The sequence below is a fragment of the Myodes glareolus genome, chromosome 6, assembly GCF_982192425.1.
Source record: "Myodes glareolus chromosome 6, mMyoGla1.1, whole genome shotgun sequence".
Taxonomy (NCBI): Eukaryota; Metazoa; Chordata; class Mammalia; order Rodentia; family Cricetidae; genus Myodes; species Myodes glareolus.
Window position 1 is genome coordinate 49465796 of NC_142031.1, and position 17415 is coordinate 49483210.

The 17415-nt window shown below is 44.1% G+C and overlaps 1 protein-coding gene across 3 annotated transcripts in view; it reads right to left on the reverse strand.

Annotated features, from left to right (window-relative positions):
* Window positions 1-298: 298 nt before the first annotated feature.
* Window positions 299-17415, reverse strand: part of LOC125404134 (cytochrome P450 4F6) — a 34078-nt gene continuing 16961 nt past the window's right edge. For 2 of the 3 annotated variants that reach the window (XM_048439897.3, XM_085690775.2), the window contains exons 7-13: window positions 15740-16010; window positions 15356-15422; window positions 15029-15158; window positions 7003-7136; window positions 6844-6908; window positions 6621-6703; window positions 5519-6275 (exon numbers count right to left, since the gene is read on the reverse strand). In XM_048439897.3, coding sequence (XP_048295854.3) covers window positions 6098-6275; window positions 6621-6703; window positions 6844-6908; window positions 7003-7136; window positions 15029-15158; window positions 15356-15422; window positions 15740-16010 — 928 coding nt within the window. In that variant the 3' untranslated portion in view covers window positions 5519-6097. Of the gene's footprint in view, window positions 5177-5518; window positions 6276-6620; window positions 6704-6843; window positions 6909-7002; window positions 7137-15028; window positions 15159-15355; window positions 15423-15739; window positions 16011-17415 lie in introns of those variants that run through there. The other variant, XM_085690776.2, reaches the window with a different exon arrangement.

Genomic DNA, 17415 nt, shown 5'->3' on the forward strand with positions numbered 1-17415 from the left:
GGAGATGGGCGTCCACGAGGAGAGGGCAGAAGCGGGGACACTGAATCTTCTTTCTACATCTGACTGTAGGGGCGGTCAGCTCTCTTGACTGCAGATCTCACAGCTGGGGAGGCAGCTGTCCACAGAGAGTCTTTGAGGAGGAGAAAGGAGGGCCAAGAAGAGGGAGTGAAGGAAGAGCCTGGTGGTTCCTACAGGAGCTGCTGTGGACAAGTCCTGTGTGCAGAAAGTGGGGCGTGTAGGGAAATGTCTTAGTTAGGGTTTCTATTGCTGCGACAAAGTACTACGACCAAAAAGCAAGTTGGGGAAAAAGCATTTATTTGGCTTACACTTCCACATTGCTCTTCGTTACTGAAGGAAGCCAGGACATGAACTCAAACAGGGCAGGATCCCAGAGACGGGAGCTGCTGAGAGGCCTCAGAGAGGTGCTACTTACTGGCTTGCCTCACATGGTCTTCTCAGCCTGCTCTCTTATAGAACCCAGGACCATCAGCCCAGAGATAGCACCACCCGCAATGGGCTGCCCCCCCCCCCGCATTGATCACAAAATGAGAAAACTCCATGCAGCTGGCTCTCATGGAGGCATTTCCTTGACTGAGGCTCCTTCCTCTCTGATGATTTTAGCTTGTGTCAAGTTGACACACATAAACCAACCAGTACTGGAAAATACTACATTACGCAGCATCTTCTCCATAAAAATGTGCTTACTGTACACTGGACGACCGTGGTGCTTAATCTTGGTTATCAGCTTGACTAGATCTGGAATCAACTGAGAGGCATTCCTCTGGACAGGCTTATGAGGTTACTTCCTGGAAAGATGAACTGGAGAGGAAGATCCTCCCCTAGAAAGCAACACTTTCTGACTGCAGCCCCGATATAAAGAGACCTAAAGGAAAACAAGCAGGGTGGGCTTTCCCTGCCCGCCTTCATGCCTTGCTGGCGAGAGGATCCACTCTGAATCTGCTGCTGTTTGTGGACACTGGAATCTACATTCGCCATTCTTCCAATGTGGACTGAAGACCCATGGTTCTTCAGGTACTTCAGGTTTTGAACTGCTGAGGCATCCAGCTTCACGGACTGAGCAAGTACAAGGTTCTCAACTTCACCATACAGACTTCTCAGCCTCTGCACCATACAGATTCAGCCAGAATTGTGGAAGACGTGCTGCACCCCTTAGCAATGTATTCTCATTGTATTGGCTGTTCCTCTAAAGGACTGTGATGATCATGATGGTTTAAAGGGTGTCTGTCTATTCTTGCATTCCTGCAACCTCAAGGTGTAAGTTTTCCTACCGTGCACTCCTCAGCAGTCTGGGCTAGAGTCCTAGCTGTCACAGGAGGAGGCACAGTGATGGCATCCAGAGGAGAAAAGACGTTTATTTAATAGAAGAACTAACTGCTGCTCCGTGAGGACAAGCCCCTGCCCAGATCACATGATCCCCCTTGAACCACCCTGGAGCCTGTCCAGACTTAGTCTGTGATCGGTTCCAGAGAGCAAGTGCTCAAAAAGTCCGACTCCTAGCAGAACGGCTACCAGAGGGAGTATGTGGGGAGAGTCAGGGTTCCTGACGCTGTAGGATGTTAGGAACCGCCTCGCCTCCCTCTACCTGCCTCATCGCCTTCTCAGTTCAGTTAGCAAGAGCATCAGGAGGCTGTCGCTAGAGCCCTCAGAAGGATGGTTTGCACGCCTTCCCCGCTGCAGTCGGGGAACATGTTGAACCCATGTAGACTTCTCTTTCGTGCCTGCTGTTCTCAAACTGTCCTAAAGAGGGAGCATTCTCCAAGGTCAGGGGACAAACAGGACCCACACTAGCCCTGCAGAGCATCTGTAGGAGTTCAGGGACCAACAACCTCCCACCCCCCAACTCTTCATGGGCATTGCGATGCTAGGCAGAATTTTCAAAGCCTGTTCAGAACAGAAAATGAAACAATGTAGCAAATAGATTACTCTAAGAAACAGTTTGCTCCACCATAAAGCAAAGAATGGAGCATTTCCTGGTGAAAAGAATCATTTTTTAAAACTGATGGGCACCATAAAAAGTGCACTCGGTTGTTCAAAATATGTGCAAGACATCTGTAATGAAAACCTCAAGGCACTGGTTTGAGAAATCCAAGGAGGACCAAATAAATGGAGAGACATACAATGTTCATGGATAGGATGACTCAATGTAAAAATGCTGATTCTTGGGGGCTAGAGGGATAGCTCAGCAGTTAAGAGTACTGATAGTTCTTCCAGAAGTCCCGAGTTCAATTCCCAGCAAACACATGGTGGCTCACAACCACCTGTAATAAGATCTGGTGCCAATATGTGACCTGAAGAGACACATGCAGGCAGAGCATTGTATACATAATAAAAGAATCTTTTAAAAAATGCTGATTCTCTTCAAATTGACCTATTGATTTAAAGAAATCTTAAAATCCAAGCAGCACTCTTTGTAGAAGTAGACACTTTCATTTTGAAAATAATTAATTTTGAGTCTGGGTCTCACCATGTAGGTCAAAGTGTCCTGAAACTCCCTATATCCACCTGTCTCTGCCTTCTGAGTGCTAGGATTAAAGGTATTCACTACCACATTCAGTTGCTTATGACATTTATGTGAAAACTCAAAGGACACAGAGTTGCCAAAATCTATGTGAAAATAAAAGTATAATTAAAGAATCCCTATTACTTCCTTCAAAACACACTATACAGTTATGAGAATCATGGGGCTGGAGAGACAGCTCAGATGTTAAGAGCACTTGCTGATATGGAAGAGGATCAAGGTTCTGTCCTCAGGATCAGCTTACAACTGACTGTAACTCTAGGTCTGGGGGACTCAATGCCCAATTCTGGATTCTGTTTACACCTATGCTTCTGCATTCAGTGTACTCAAGCACATAAATTAAAAATAAATATTTTTCCTTTGAGAGAGGATATCTCTATACAGTCATGGCTATCCTGGAACTTGCTATGTAGGTCAGACTAGCCTTGAGTTCACAAGATTCACTTGCCTCAGTTTCGTGGGTGCTAAGATAAAGGCTTACACCACTACACCTGTCATAAATAAACAGGCAGTTGTGAAAACATCCAGACTTAGCAGGATATATTTAGGAATATATATGTATATACATATATGCACATAGTAGCAATTAATGAAAAAGAGGTCATGAATTTGAAGGAGGGTGGGGAAGGATATACGGGAGGGTTTGGAAGGAAGAAAAGGAAGGGAGAAATGTTATAACTACATTATAATCTCAAACAAACCAACAAACAAATAAATATTATGGGAATAATGAGTATGGTGGCCAAAAGCTAACAGTTGCAGTCACTTGAAACAGTCCACCCAGTGACTACCAAAATACCCATTTTCTATTCTTCTCCCAGACAAAGGGCACACAGCAACATTCCCAAGGGAATTTTACCCAGAGTTCACCAATTCCCTTTGTTTGCTCAAAGTCTAAGATCTTTCTTATTGTGCAATGCTCCCTCAGGTTCTGATGTGGGTGAGTGTGGTCTGAAAAGTATAAAGTCAAAGGTAATTATAACTTCGATACACCAAAGAGTAGAGTCACCAATGTAGTAAGACCATTTAATATTTCATTTGCAGGGTCGTGGGGTGAGTCAGTAGAGAAGGCAATCTGTTCCAAACCTGCTGGCTTGCATCCAGTCCAGGGTCCTAGGCAGTGACTCTGATTCCCTTAAGCTGTTCTCTGACCTCTACATATGCATGGTGGCATGTGCACCCCACACACAAAAATGAACACATAAATGTACTTTAACATAAATCAATAATGGTGGTGCGTGGAGGCACGTAACTTAATCCCAGCACCAAGGAATCAGATACAGGTGAACTCTGTGAGTTTGAGGCTAGCCTGGTCTCCCTAGCAAGTACCGGGTGAGCCAGGGTTACACAGTGAGGCTCTGTCTCAAATAATTGTAAACAAATAAATAACCTCATGCGAGACTTGTTTCTGCTCATGGTAAGTTATTGCGGTTATGTTTCTGGCTGTTTGTAACTCTCAAACGTGAATACTTTTCCAGTTCTTTAAGTGAATACATGACATGAAAAGGTAATAAAATACAGAGTCAGCTGGGAGTGTAACTCAGTAGGGGAGAATGTGCTAGGCTCTGGACCCCATCTCTGACCCCCTAAAAAACAAAACATAAACAAAATACAACCAAAAAACCCAAAAACAATTTAGAAGAGGGCAGAAACCTAAAATTAAATGGACTTGAAATAGAGTTTTGCTCTATCTATCTATCTATCTATCTATCTATCTATCTATCTATCTATCTATCTATCTATGTTTTTCGGCACAGGGTTTCTATGTGTAACAGCCTGGCTGTCCTGGAATTTGCTCTGTAGACTAGGCCTACCTCTGCTTCTCAAGTGCTGGGATTAAAGGTGTACACAACCACTGTGTGGTAAAACTTCTTATTTTCAATAACTTTTTTTTTTGAGGCAGTGCTTGTGTATCCCAGGCTGGCTTGGAACTTGTTGTGTAGCAAAGGATGACCTTGAATTTCTGACCTTCCTACCTCCAGCTCCCAAGTACTAAATTTTAGCCTTGTAACACCATGTCTGATTATGGGATTCTGGGGTTGGAACCCAGGACTTCCTGCATGCTAGGCAACCATCCTACCAATAGACCTCAGCCCGGCTTTGAGACAGCATTTCACTGTGTAGCCCAAGCTGACTTCAATCATTGGTCTCTAATGATCCTTTCCTTCAGCCTCCTGCGTAGGGGAAGGATAGACATGTGCCACCATGCCCAACTGAAACTCAATTATTTTTTTATACTAAGCATGCCTAGAGCAAAAGCCAAGGCTTAATTTTTTTCTAAGACTTTATTTATTATGTATACATATATATATATATATGTGTGTGTGTGTGTGTGTGTGTGTGTGTGTTCTGTTTCCATGTTTGCCTGGAAAAGGCCTGCGCCGCCAGAATAGGGCATCAGATCTCATTAGAGATGGTTGTGAGCCACCATGTATGTAGTTGCTGGGAATTGAACTCAGGACCTCTGGAAGAGCCACCAGTGCTCTTAACCTCTGAGCCATCTCTCCAGCCCCTGAACTTCAGTTTTAATAATCTTGGGACGGGAGAAGAGAAGTCAAAGCCCGGAAGTGATTCGATAAGGTAAGCTTGTGAGAGACTCCTACAAACAGTGAGAGACTTGCTATTTCAGCAAGGTTGCTGAAAAGACAAAAGAAAGCAGGGGAGCCTGTCAGTATGATTTCATTTAAATTTTAGCTGCTTTAGCTATCACAAGCCCTGAAAATTATTTAACACCATCCTCCAGGGTTCCAAGGTTCCCCAAACTTGAGGAACAATCGTCTTCAGATTCAACAACTATCCCTTATCAAGTCAGGTCTAGCATAGCGATCCACTTCTGTAAGTGCGGAATCAAGAAGACAGAAGAAGCAGGAGGATCGCTCTAATTTTGACGAAAGAAGATAAAAAAGTGGAAACGTAGTTGGAAAGTTTCTGCATTCCAATAAGCTTCTCCGCCAACGCAATAATCCAAATCAGACCAAATTAGGAAAAGCCCAGGTTTAATAGATATCACGCTCTGGGATGGCTTTCTAGCCCCACAGAGAGGAGACCAGGAAAGGAAGACTGAAAACCATGTGTTTGTTGGGAGGGGGGCATTTTAATACCCTGTGGGAGTGGTTTGAGCATCCCTGGGGAGGGGGGGTCATCGTTTGGCGGACTTTCTCACGGGTGGAGTCTGGACTGAGGCAGCACCAGGAAAGGGGGCTTGGAGCTTCCATCTGAACATTCCATACTCTTCGGATATACAGATGCCAGGGGATGGAATGAAGCCTTTACCCAAATAGTAGTGAATTTAAGGGTTTGCCTCGATGACCACAGAGACTCAATTCTGCCGTTCAAGACGTTCCCCTCTCCTACACAAAACACCTGTGGTATCTCTCATAGAATGAAGTCTAGGCTTGAGCTCCAGGAGAACACTCATCAGCAGGAGGCAGTGAGGATCTTGAGGTCAAATTCTTAATTGGTCCTCGCCGCCGCTCAGGCATAAAAAACAGTTCTACTTATTCAAAAATGTAAAGAGGTAGGCGGGTGGGTGGGGTGGAACCAGGCCAGGTGTGGAGGTCACTGTGTACCCGTGCTTAGCGGCTCCACCCGCAGCCACAGTCCGCCCTCCGCGCGCAGGATCAGCTCCGGCTGCCTGCGCGGCTCCTTGTCGTCCGGCAGGATGCGGAAGCGCAGCAGTGTGAGCGCCAGCGCCACTTTCATCTCGTTCAGGGCGAAAGTCTGCCCTATGCAGTTCCTGCGTGAGGACAGGGTGGGGACTGCACCGGGACCCAGGCAGGCACTCCCAGGCCAGACACACCCTCGAACTCAAATCTGTCTGAGGAGCAGAAGGGCACTAATGTGCCCGGGACCCTGCATGGCCTTCGGTATTACTGGGGCCTGCCATAGCTTCAGTACCAACTCAGACCAGGGAAGGACTCCGAGTTCAGAGCCTTTGACCTTGCAACCCCGGGTTTTGCAGGCTTTTGCACACAACCCACGCAAAGGTCGGTAAGGAGACCCAGAGTCTTGACTCAGTTGTCCCCTGTCCCCACGAACGGACCCAGATTCCTCCCTCTTACCCCAAGATCACCGATCTCACCTGGGCCCCGCAGAGAAGGGAATAAAAGCCAGAGGTGACCTCTTCTGTGGAGTTTCTGGGTCAAATCTGAAGGGGTCATAGACCTGCAAGCCAGGCAAGACTATGCTAAAGGGTCGTGTCTCTTGCCACATTCTGCTGGCCGCAGAAAAGACAAACATAGAAGAGCCGGGTAATAGCTCTGGTCCCCCCAGGTCCCAGAGTTGGGGAAAGGGCAGGATCACACCTCAGGATCTGGCCAGACTGAAGGATTGTGATGAACCCCGAAAATGCTGATGACACAGACATTCCCTGTCAAGTAAGGAGACAATGACGAAAAGGTCCACGTTGTTTCTGGGGACCACCATCCTACCCAGACCCCTCCTCCCACTGATACGTAGGGCACCTTTGGGGATGACCCGACCATCTGGCAGCACAACGTCCTTGGTGCAGCAGCGGGAGATCATTGTGACCGGAGGATGCAGCCGCAGACTCTCCTTGATGCACATGGTCAGGAAGGGCAGCTGGGCCAGGTCGTCCCTAAGGAACATGCCACATAGTTAACCGGGAGCAAGACCAAAGCCCTGCCCAGCCTCTCTGCCACTCAGCGAGACTGATCCATACACAGTTTTGTACCAAAACTATTGTTCTTAAAAAATGACTATTTTTTTTTAAAATTATGAGTGTGCATGTGTCTCCCATATATGTCTGTGGAGGCCAAAAGAGGGTGTCAGATTCCCTGGAGGTGGAATTATAGGTTGTTGTGGCCTGTCTGATGTTGGTGTTGGGATCTAAACTAGATTTCTCTGGAAAAATAGTTAAGTGTTCTTAATTGTTGAGCCATCTCTGTATCCCCTTGGTTTTGGTTGTTTTCAGGTCTGATGTTCACCTTGAACCAGTTATGTAATGAAGGATGACCTTTAACCTTGATTCCCTTGCTTCCACTTTCTAAGTGCTGGAATGAAAGGGATATTAGTGCACTCCAGACATGCTCATGAGTACATGAGAAGTTAATATCTGGTAAAATAAAGAGGGTGTGCACACACAAACACACACACACACACACACACACTCAGGAAATCTTGAAAATCAACAGATAAAGAACATGTGACCCAGGAGAAAAGTAGAGAAAGGGTATAAACTAAGAATTCAGAGCAGGGCAAGCATAAGATATCTAAAAAGAGATGTCCAAGTTGGGTCTATTATTCCTGCAGATAAAAGGACGAAGGTGGTAAATTCCAGGCTAGCCTGGGCTACATAGCTAGACAAGTCTATAAAAACCAAAGAAAGACTGGCTTAGTGGCATGCATTCTTCTTTTAAAATATATATATTTATTTATTTATTATGTATACAATATTCTGTCTGTGTATATGCCTGCAAGCCAGAAGAGGGCACCAGACCCCATTACAGATGGTTGTGAGCCATCATGTGGTTGCTGGGAATTCAACTCAGGACCTTTGGAAGAGCAGGCAATGCTGTTAACCTCTGAGCCATCTCTCCAGCCCCATGGCATAAATTCTTAATCCCAACATTTGGGAAGCAGAGGCAGGTGAAACTCTGTGAGTTCCAAGTCAGTCTGGTCTACATAATGAGTACCAGGACAGCCAGGGCTAAGTAGAAAGAGACTATCTCAAAAAAAATTTTTTTTAAAGATCAAACAGCATCCCAGATGTGGTGGCTCACATCTATAACTGTAGGACTTGAAATGCTGAGGCAGAAGACGGCCACGGCCAAGCCCAGCCTAGGCTATGCAAAGGCTAACATGTCAAGAGAATAAGAGCTTGTCAAGAAGATGAGCAAGGTGGTGACTAAAGAAAGTGGGAAATGCCATCACTGGGGAGGCAGAGGGAGGTGGACCTCTGTGAGTTTGAAGCCAGCCCAGTCTACAGAGTGACCTCAAGGAGAGCTAGGACTCCATAGAGAAACCCTGTCTCAAAAAACAAACAGAAAGAAAGGAAGTAAGGGAAGATGGAAGGAAGGAAGGAAAGAAGAAAAAGTGAGAGAGAGAGAAAGAAAAGAAAGAAAGAAAGGAAGAAAGAAAGAACAAAAGGAAGGAAGGAAGGAAGGAAGGAAGAAGGGAAGGAGGAGGGAGGGGTAAATACACCAGATTATGAGTTCACAGAGATGAAAGACTTTTTGCAGTGGGAGGGATGTTATGTCACATCTATTCCAGGTAAGAATTAGCAAGGTATGAAAACTGGCTGAGGTGTGAGGTGGTAGAGGGGACTCATGCATTGATCCTGGGGATGTAGACATGTACAGAGGCTACCTGTAGTGGACAGATGGTAGTCCAGGGACCCAAAACTAGGGTACCTGAAAAACAAGGTCTGTACAATGAGCTAGGGCTGGGGATGAAGCTCAAGCAATAGCACTTCCTACTGTGTCCAAGGCCCGGGGCTCTATCCCTGGCACTGAAAAGAGAAAGCAGTAAACTAAGCATTCTTAGGGTTATAGATGGTTGATAAGGTCAGAATGATTTTTCCATCTCTAATAAAGAAGAACCAGGAAGAGACTTTGAATATGTCATGAGTTCTTGAGGGCTGGGAAAATGGCTCATTAGATAAAACGCTTGCCATGCTAGCATGAAGAGTGAAGTTTTGATCTCCAATCAGGAGGTCATAGCTGACCGAGAGGCAGATTAGGCAAGCTCTGTTCAGAGAGGGACCGTAGGTAAAGGAAGTGGAGAAAAACCAAGACATCGGATGACGGCACCTGTCCTCCATACACATGCACATACACATGTACACATGTTTGTCTGCATACATGCAAACACCTACACACACACATGTCCGCCCTCTTACACACATCATATACATACTTTTAAAGTTCTCAAGCTGGAAAGATGACTCAATAGTTAACAGTACTCACTGCTCCTCCAGATGACCTGAGTGTGGTCCCCAGAACCCACGTTAACTGGTTCACAGCTGCCTTTAACTCAAGTTCCAAGGTATCTGATGCCCTCTTCTGTCATCTCTGACACACACACATGGCAGACACTCAAGCAGCCATACACATATATGAAAATGTATAAAAATTAAAGGTTAAATTATTGCTAGATTGGTGTGGGAAGTTCTTCTGTATATGTGTTGCTTTTATTGGTTAATGAATAAAGAAGTTGCTCTAGTCTTTGATGGGTAGAATAGAGGTAGGCAGGAAAACTAAACCTAATGCTGGGAGAAAGTAGGCGGAGTCTGTGAAAAGTCATGTAGCTGCCACAGGAGACAGATGTCTCTGCCAGAGCTGCTGAAACTTTGCCAGTAGGCCATGACCTCGTGGTGATGCACAGATTAATGGAGATGGGTTAGTTTAGGAAGTAAGAGCTAGCTAGAAATACACTTAAGCTATTGGCCAAACAGTATTGCAAGTAATATAGTTTCTGCATTATAATTTTGGGAGTCTGAGCGGTCGGGAAATGAACAAGCAGCTTTCCCCCAAGAAATTGATGCCAATGTGGGTGACTACATCCATAAAACATGAGAGAGCATTTTTCTCTTGGATGGTCTTTGTTTCCTTGTGGCAAGTAGGAGCACCATGGCTCCTTTAAGTGAGGTCTTCCTGATTCAGTGGTAACAGAAAACAAACAAACAAACAAACAAACAAAATGTGCATTTTCGAAATGGCAGCTTCCCAGCACAAAGTCTGGCTTTTTTAGGAGGCTGAGCACTTGAATGGGGTTTGTGGGAAGCATGGTGCAAGTTACTTAGTGGCAACATGGGCCAACTGGTTACCAGCGTTGAGGTGGTGAGGATGGCTCCCACCCAGCAGTCTCAGAGACAGTGAATGGACCTCCACCATGTTGGACTGGGCAGAGCCAACAGGCAGGACCACAGAGTTGGTCCTAGACACGCCTGCTTAGCAATAAAAAAGAATAAAGGGGGCTGGAGAGATGGCTCAGAGGTTAAGAGCACTGACTACTCTTCCAGAGGTCCTGAGTTCAATTCCCAGCAACCACATGGTGGCTCACAACCATCTGTAATGAGATCTGGTGCCCACTTCTGGCATGCAAGCATACATGGAAGAAATGTTGGATACATAATAAATAAATAAATCTTAAAAAAGAAAAAAATATTTTCTTCTGGTCAGAAAATAATTACAACTATGCAATAAAGACAGATTCAGATGAAAAAAACCTCTAAATGTGTCACAATGTTGAATAAATGTATGTAGGCTTGAGAGAGAAAGAAAAAAAGTATAGACAGTTATAAAAGAGCACAGACAGTCATAGGTTAAAGAAGTAAAGATTATAAAATAAATATTAAGCTTGTAGAAAAAGTAAGAGTAAGAAAAATAAGCTACATAAAGATGAAAAATACACAGAGAGTCTAGATTACGTATATTATTGCATTTTCTTTGAGTTTTTATTTTTTTACTGTGAATGAGCTAAGTACAGAGAGACATTTCATTGTATAGGCTGCTAAGCTAAATATATATTTTTTAAAGGTATCTTGACTTCAAAATTTTGTCTAAGGATTTGTTGCTTTATAAAATAGGTTCTTCTTTTGTTTCCACAGAGGATGAGAACCTGTGTATTCCTTCCAGACTAATGTGGTTTGGTGGACCAAAATCCTCTGAAAGGTCACTGTGAACACCCTCAAAAATTACTTCGCCCAACTAAAAGCAGGAAGCAGTATGGAGAGAACTATGTCTAATTTCCCTAAATGATTGTTATGTTTGTTTGCATTTAAGGGGGGATATGCTATAGAGATGAATACTTTGCATTGGTATGAATCTTGGTCTATTGATATAAATTTAAGGTCAATTCTGTTATATGTATATTTCTGCTCTTGATTAAGGTATTGTGTTTATGCAGCTCATTTAAAAATGTAATGTATACAATGTATTAAAAATGTAATGTAAGAAATATATGTCAATAGAGAGTCATCCATAATATTCAAGCTTATAGTCATGTTAGTTAGGTTTTCTAGATGTACAGAGAGGTATTTCAGATGGAGAGATATTCTTCAGATCTTTCAAAGACTACAGAATATGGCATTTAAAATGTTTTAAGAACTTAAGACTTTTCATGACAATGAGACACATCTGCTCCTGCTACTTCAAGAGGATGATGGGCATCAAAGAGGCTCCTCCTGGAGTTTGTTAGCCATTTGGGCAAGAAACTGCTGAAGCTGCCTAATGGGGTGAGACAGTCCTTAGGGCTTCCTGCTTCATGAAAGAGTCTGCAGGACACAGAAAAAGTGACTGACAAAATTCCAATATAGGTAGAACTGTCTTTGAAATTCCCTGCTTCGTGGAAAAGTCTGTTGGATATTATGGGCTTGTAGGAGGAAGATGGATGCTTCAACAATATGGAAAACTGTTGGGTGATTATTCAGGCAGCAAGATGTCTGTGTCAATTCTAGAGTTTTGAAGGTTGCTTATAATGTACTTTCTGTTTACTTATGTAATATTATATCCTTCTGAGACCTTTGATGGAGTTGAATAATAGTTATAATTATAGTTTTCTTCAGTTATGATAAAAGATAAAGTAGATATAAATATTATAACTGTAATTCTTACTTGATACCTGTTTTGTTATATGTAATTTTATTATGTTAAAATTAAAACCTTACTTTCTATTTGAACAGAAAAGGGGAAATGGTGTGGGAAGTCCTTCCATATATGTGTTGCTTTTATTGGTTAATGAATAAAGAAGCTGCTTTGGCCCATGATAGGGTAGAATAGAGTTAGGTGGGAAAACCAAACTGAATGCTGGGAGAATGTAGGAAGAGTCAGTGAGAAGTCATGTAGCTGCTACAGGAGACAGAAGCCTCTGCCAGAGCCTGCTGAACCTTTGCCAGTAGGTCACGATCTCATGGTGATGCACAGATTAATGGAGATGGGTTAGTTTAGGAAGTAAGGGCTAACTAGAAATATGTTTAAGCTCTTGGCCAAACAGCATTGCAAATAATATAGTTTCTGTGTGGTTATTTTGAGTCTGAGCGGCTGGGAAACGAGTAAGCAGCCTCCCTCAACACTAGATGTATTGGTATGTGACTGTAATCTCACACAGAGGCAGGCAGATCTGTCTGAGCTAGATTTCAGCCTGTTCTATAAGTGAGTTCTAGGACAGCCAAAGCTACATAGTGACAGCTTGTCTCAAAACAAAAATTAAAAACATTTTAAAATGAATAGATCAGTAAGGAAAAAAAACATAGAAATTCCAAAGATAGGGAAACAAAGTAATTTGTCAAAGGAAAAGACATATAGACGGTTGATCAAAAGATGAATGGCATGTTCAATCCCATTAGCACATACAGCAGTGTTCATTCACGTAGCAGAGTGAGCTACAACTTTTCAGATTCACAAACACTTCCAAGTTCCACACATATACTGAAGACACAAAGAACTGAGCACCCTCCAGGTCCTGTGTGGAAGGGGATTTTCCAAGAGCTACTACGTTATAGAACTCATGAGTGATGTTTTAAAATTATGTGTGTGTGCGCGTGCGTGTGTGTGTGTGTGTGTGTGTGTGTGTGTGTGTGTGTGTATGAAGGAATCTGCAGAGGACAGAGAAGCAACACATTACCTAGAGTTGGAGTTTTAGGCAGTTGTGAATCATCCAGCATGGTGCTAGGAACCAAAATCTGGTCCTCTGCAAGAACAGCAAGTGCTCTTAGCTGCTGAGCCGCTTCTCGAATCCCAAGGCATTTTTAAATAGGCAGTTTAACAGCTCATATTCCAAAGGTCTGACTTTAGCAATTGAAGTCTTGGAACTTGAATTGAAGTACACATATACTTGCTACATTGTGTTATGTTAGAGGAAAAGACTGAAGGAACAGCAAGAAGGCTCAGAGGGTAAAGGCACAACCCACAAGTACACAGTAATAAATAAATAAATAAATAAATAAATAAATAAGTAAAAAAGAGAAAAAGATTGGAAGCTAGGCAAATGTTCATTAAGTTGGGAATGTTTTGATAAAATCATGATATATTCTGGCTGCCCTAAACAACACAGTACACATTTTTTTCTTTTTCTTTCTTTCTTTTTTCATTTTGAGTCAAGGTCTTATTTGTAGCTCAGTCTGCCCAGAGTTCACTATAATCTGCAGCAGTCTCCGTAGTCCTGACATTGCACCCTGAATTTCCAGGCTTTCCCACTCATGTTTACCTTGGATCTTACATTGACTTCCAAAGGTTTTCAGTGGACACACCTTTGACTAAAGGTCAAGTTATTTGTTGATTTATTGAGACAGGGTTTCTCTGTGTACCCCTGGCTATCCTGGGACTCAATCTGTAGACCAGGCTGGCCTGAAACTCACAGAGATCTGCCTGCCTCCTCCTGTCTCCCAGAGTGCTGGGATTAAAGGTATGTGCCACCACCCACTGGGAAAGCTCAAACTCTTAATAGTTTTAAAATGTTATATTTCCAGTCTCATGAGGAGCCTCCCTGGTTTTCACATGCATTTCCCAAGCATCCAGGCACATTACTCTCCCTGACTCCTAAGCACGTCAAACTGTCTGATGCACGCTTCCCTTCTGGTATAGCAGAGATGTCTCCTTAACCTGAAGAAGTTCTGAGTGCCTCATTCACTGTGCCATCAAGCAGCTTGGCTTCCTTTATTTTTTTGCTTCATCAGTTAAGATCAGCCGTTCTGCAGACTGAAGCAGGAGAATCACTTGAGTCCATCAGTTTGGTACCAGTCTGGGCAGGTATAGGAAATATCCCACAACAAACTGACCAATTTAAAAACACATCTAGGAATGAGCACGGTGACATGATTTTATAATTCCAGCACCGAAGAAGGGACATGAGGATGGATCTGAGGTCACCGTAGTGTCTTAAGGTATCTATGGCTATGAAGAGCCACCATGACCATGGCATCTCTTATAAAGGAAGACATTTCAATGGGGCTGGCTTACAGTTTCAGAAGTTTAGTCCATTATCATCATGATAGGAAGCATGATGGTGTGCAGGCAGACATGGTGTTGGAGAAGGAGTTGAGAGTTTTGAGGTCTCAGAAACTCAAAGCAGCTCACTTCCCGTTGCCTGCAGATCAGGATCCCTGTCTACAGTGCACTCAGACGATTTATAAAAGTTCGCTAATTTTTACTAGCAAATTAGTGAGGTGGTAAATGTGGTTTTTGGGGGGGGGGGGCGGGGTTCAAGACAGGGTTTCTCTGTGAAGCTTTGGAGCCTGTCCTGGAACTCACTCTGCAGACCAGGCTGGCCTCGAACTCACAGAGATCTGCCTGCCTCTGCCTCTGGAGTGCTGGGATTAAAGGCGTGCGCCACCACTGCCCGGCTAAATGTGGACTTTGAGAGCTCTGTCACTAAGCATACAGTCTTTTCTTGCTAGCCATGTCCCTGAGCTCAGCTTCTATGTACACCAAGCAATAATGGAAGAATCAACAAAAGGAGATTCTCTTTCCTGTCTGGGGAGCAGAGTCAAAGAGACGGGCTATAGAACAGATCACAAGGACCTGTGCTCACCATTCAATCTCCTCTGGATCACGGTCCCTCAGCAGCTCCCGCACCTCCTGCCGGCAGCGCTCCTGGTATTCCGGGTGCCTCGCCAGGTTGTACAGGGTCCAGGAGAGCCCACTGGCTGTGGTATCATGACCTGCAGGATCAACAGGAACTTATGTCTCTGGGCTGCTTCCATACCACAGGCTGGACAGTGTCTAGGCAGCAAGGTCCTCAGGAAGGCTGGGGAACGGGTGGATGCAAGGAATGGAGAGATCCTGGGTGTCCCCCTGAAAGATGCCTCTGGGACTAACAGATCCTAACCTTTCTGTATCCCTACATGGGGACCCTCACCTCCAAACATGAAGGTATCAGCCTCTGCCCGAATGTCCTCATCAGACAGCACTTCTCCATGTTCATCCTGTAGACAAAGCAAGACCACAGCTCATACAGTGACTGAACACTAATAAGTCTGTCTTGAGACAAGGCCTGACACTGTGCGCACAGGATTCCCTTGTATTATCTCCAGGGCCTTCCAAACAATTTCGTCCTTGGCTTCTTACCGTTCTTTGCTTCTTCTACACAGCATCCAGCAGTCACCTCTAAAACTTATCTCTAACCTTTTTCTCCTTTTTACAACCACTGTTTATGCCTCCCTAGAACTCTATAGATTAAATTCAACTTCTAGCTAACATTGGACATTAGGATCCATGCAACTCAGACCCCAGAAAAGCCCACCTTGGCCAGCAAGAGCACATCAATGAAGTCTAAAGTCTTAGACTTAGCCTTGGCCTTCACGAATTCATCAACACCCTGGCTATGGAGGGTGCGGCGTCTCTCCCTGATGACAGCATCTGTGAAGTCGTGCACCAGGTCACAGGCCTTGCGGAAGCGCTGCCCATCAGCAGTGAGGTAGTACAGGAAGTCCATGCGCAGGAAGAGCTGGCGCTGCCGTTTCATTATGAGGGAGCTGAGCTCCAAAATGGCAGCAATGTATTCACTGGGAGACCTGCAGGGCAGGCCAGAGAGAAAGCAAACTCTTAGGACACATAAAACCCCTGCCCAGGCAAAGACCCAGGACTAAGATTTGCCCCCTTTAGCAGGGCGGTGGTGGCGCATGCCTTTCATCCCAGTACTCGGGAGGCAGAGGCTTCCATTTCCCGGGGATTTCAGAGTGGACATTGGCATTGCCCTCATCTCTCTTTCTTCTAATGCTCCTCCTTGATTTGTTGCGGATCTGCCCCGTTTTCCACATCATGCTCAGACCTTTCCCTCTCCAAATCCTACATCCTGACTGTCCGTCCTCTAAAGAACTGGTATCCAAACTCAGCTGTGACCATAAACTCTCATCTTAAATACCTATGGCTGCCTGGGAAACTCACGATGAATTTCTCATCCTTCTGGATGACCATTCAACATTCTTAACATCTAGCTGCCGCCTGGACCTGGTGTTCATGCTGCAAACCCAACACTTAGGAAGAAGGGACAGGAGGATTGTGAGCTCCAGGACAATCTGGGTTGCGTAGTAAGACCCTTTCTAAAAATGAAAAATTTCATTTTTTCTGTCAAGATTTATTTATTTATTATGTATACAGTGTTCTGTCTGCATGTATGCCTGCAGGCCAGAAGAGGACACCAGATCTCATTACAGAGTCATGGTTGTGAGTCACCATGTGGTTGCTGAGAATTGAACTCAGGACGTTTGGAAGAGCAGGCAGTGCTCTTAACCTCTGAGCTATCTCTACAGCCCCTCATCTTTTTTTTTTTTAAATAAAAGTTGCTTTATGTAGCCTAGCTTGATCTCAAACTCACAAAAGTTAAAATAAAAAAAAAGAGAGAAGAAAAAAGAAAATAAAAGGAGAAAAAAAGAAGACCATTTTCCATCAGCTAATCTTTTTTGTTTGATTGGTTGGTTTTTTTTTTACAGGATTTCTCTATGTAGACTTGGCAGTCCTGGAACTCAGAGGTCTGCCTGCCTCTGCCTTCTGAGTGCTGGAATTAAAAAAAATATTGGTTACCACTGCCTGGTGACAGTTAAATCTTTTTTTTAATAATTTTTTAACCTTTGATCATATTCTTTCCCCTCTGCCAATTCCTTCTTGAATCTTCCCACCCAACCAACTTTGTTTTTTTTCTCTCCCTCCAAATGAAACCATAGGACACACACACACACACACACACACACACACACAAAAGATTTGTGCTGAGCATGAGGTCTGCCTTGGAGTGTGGTAGATATACCCAGTGTCATTCCATTGAAGAAAACTGATTTGTCCCTTTCCCAGAAGGTACCAATGGAAATAGCTTCTTAGCTAAGGGTGGGACTTTGTGCCCACTTCCCTTCTTCTTACAGGGAGCAGAACAGTTAATCTCGATTAAGACACATGGAGGAGTTGAAAGAAGCATATTTCTGT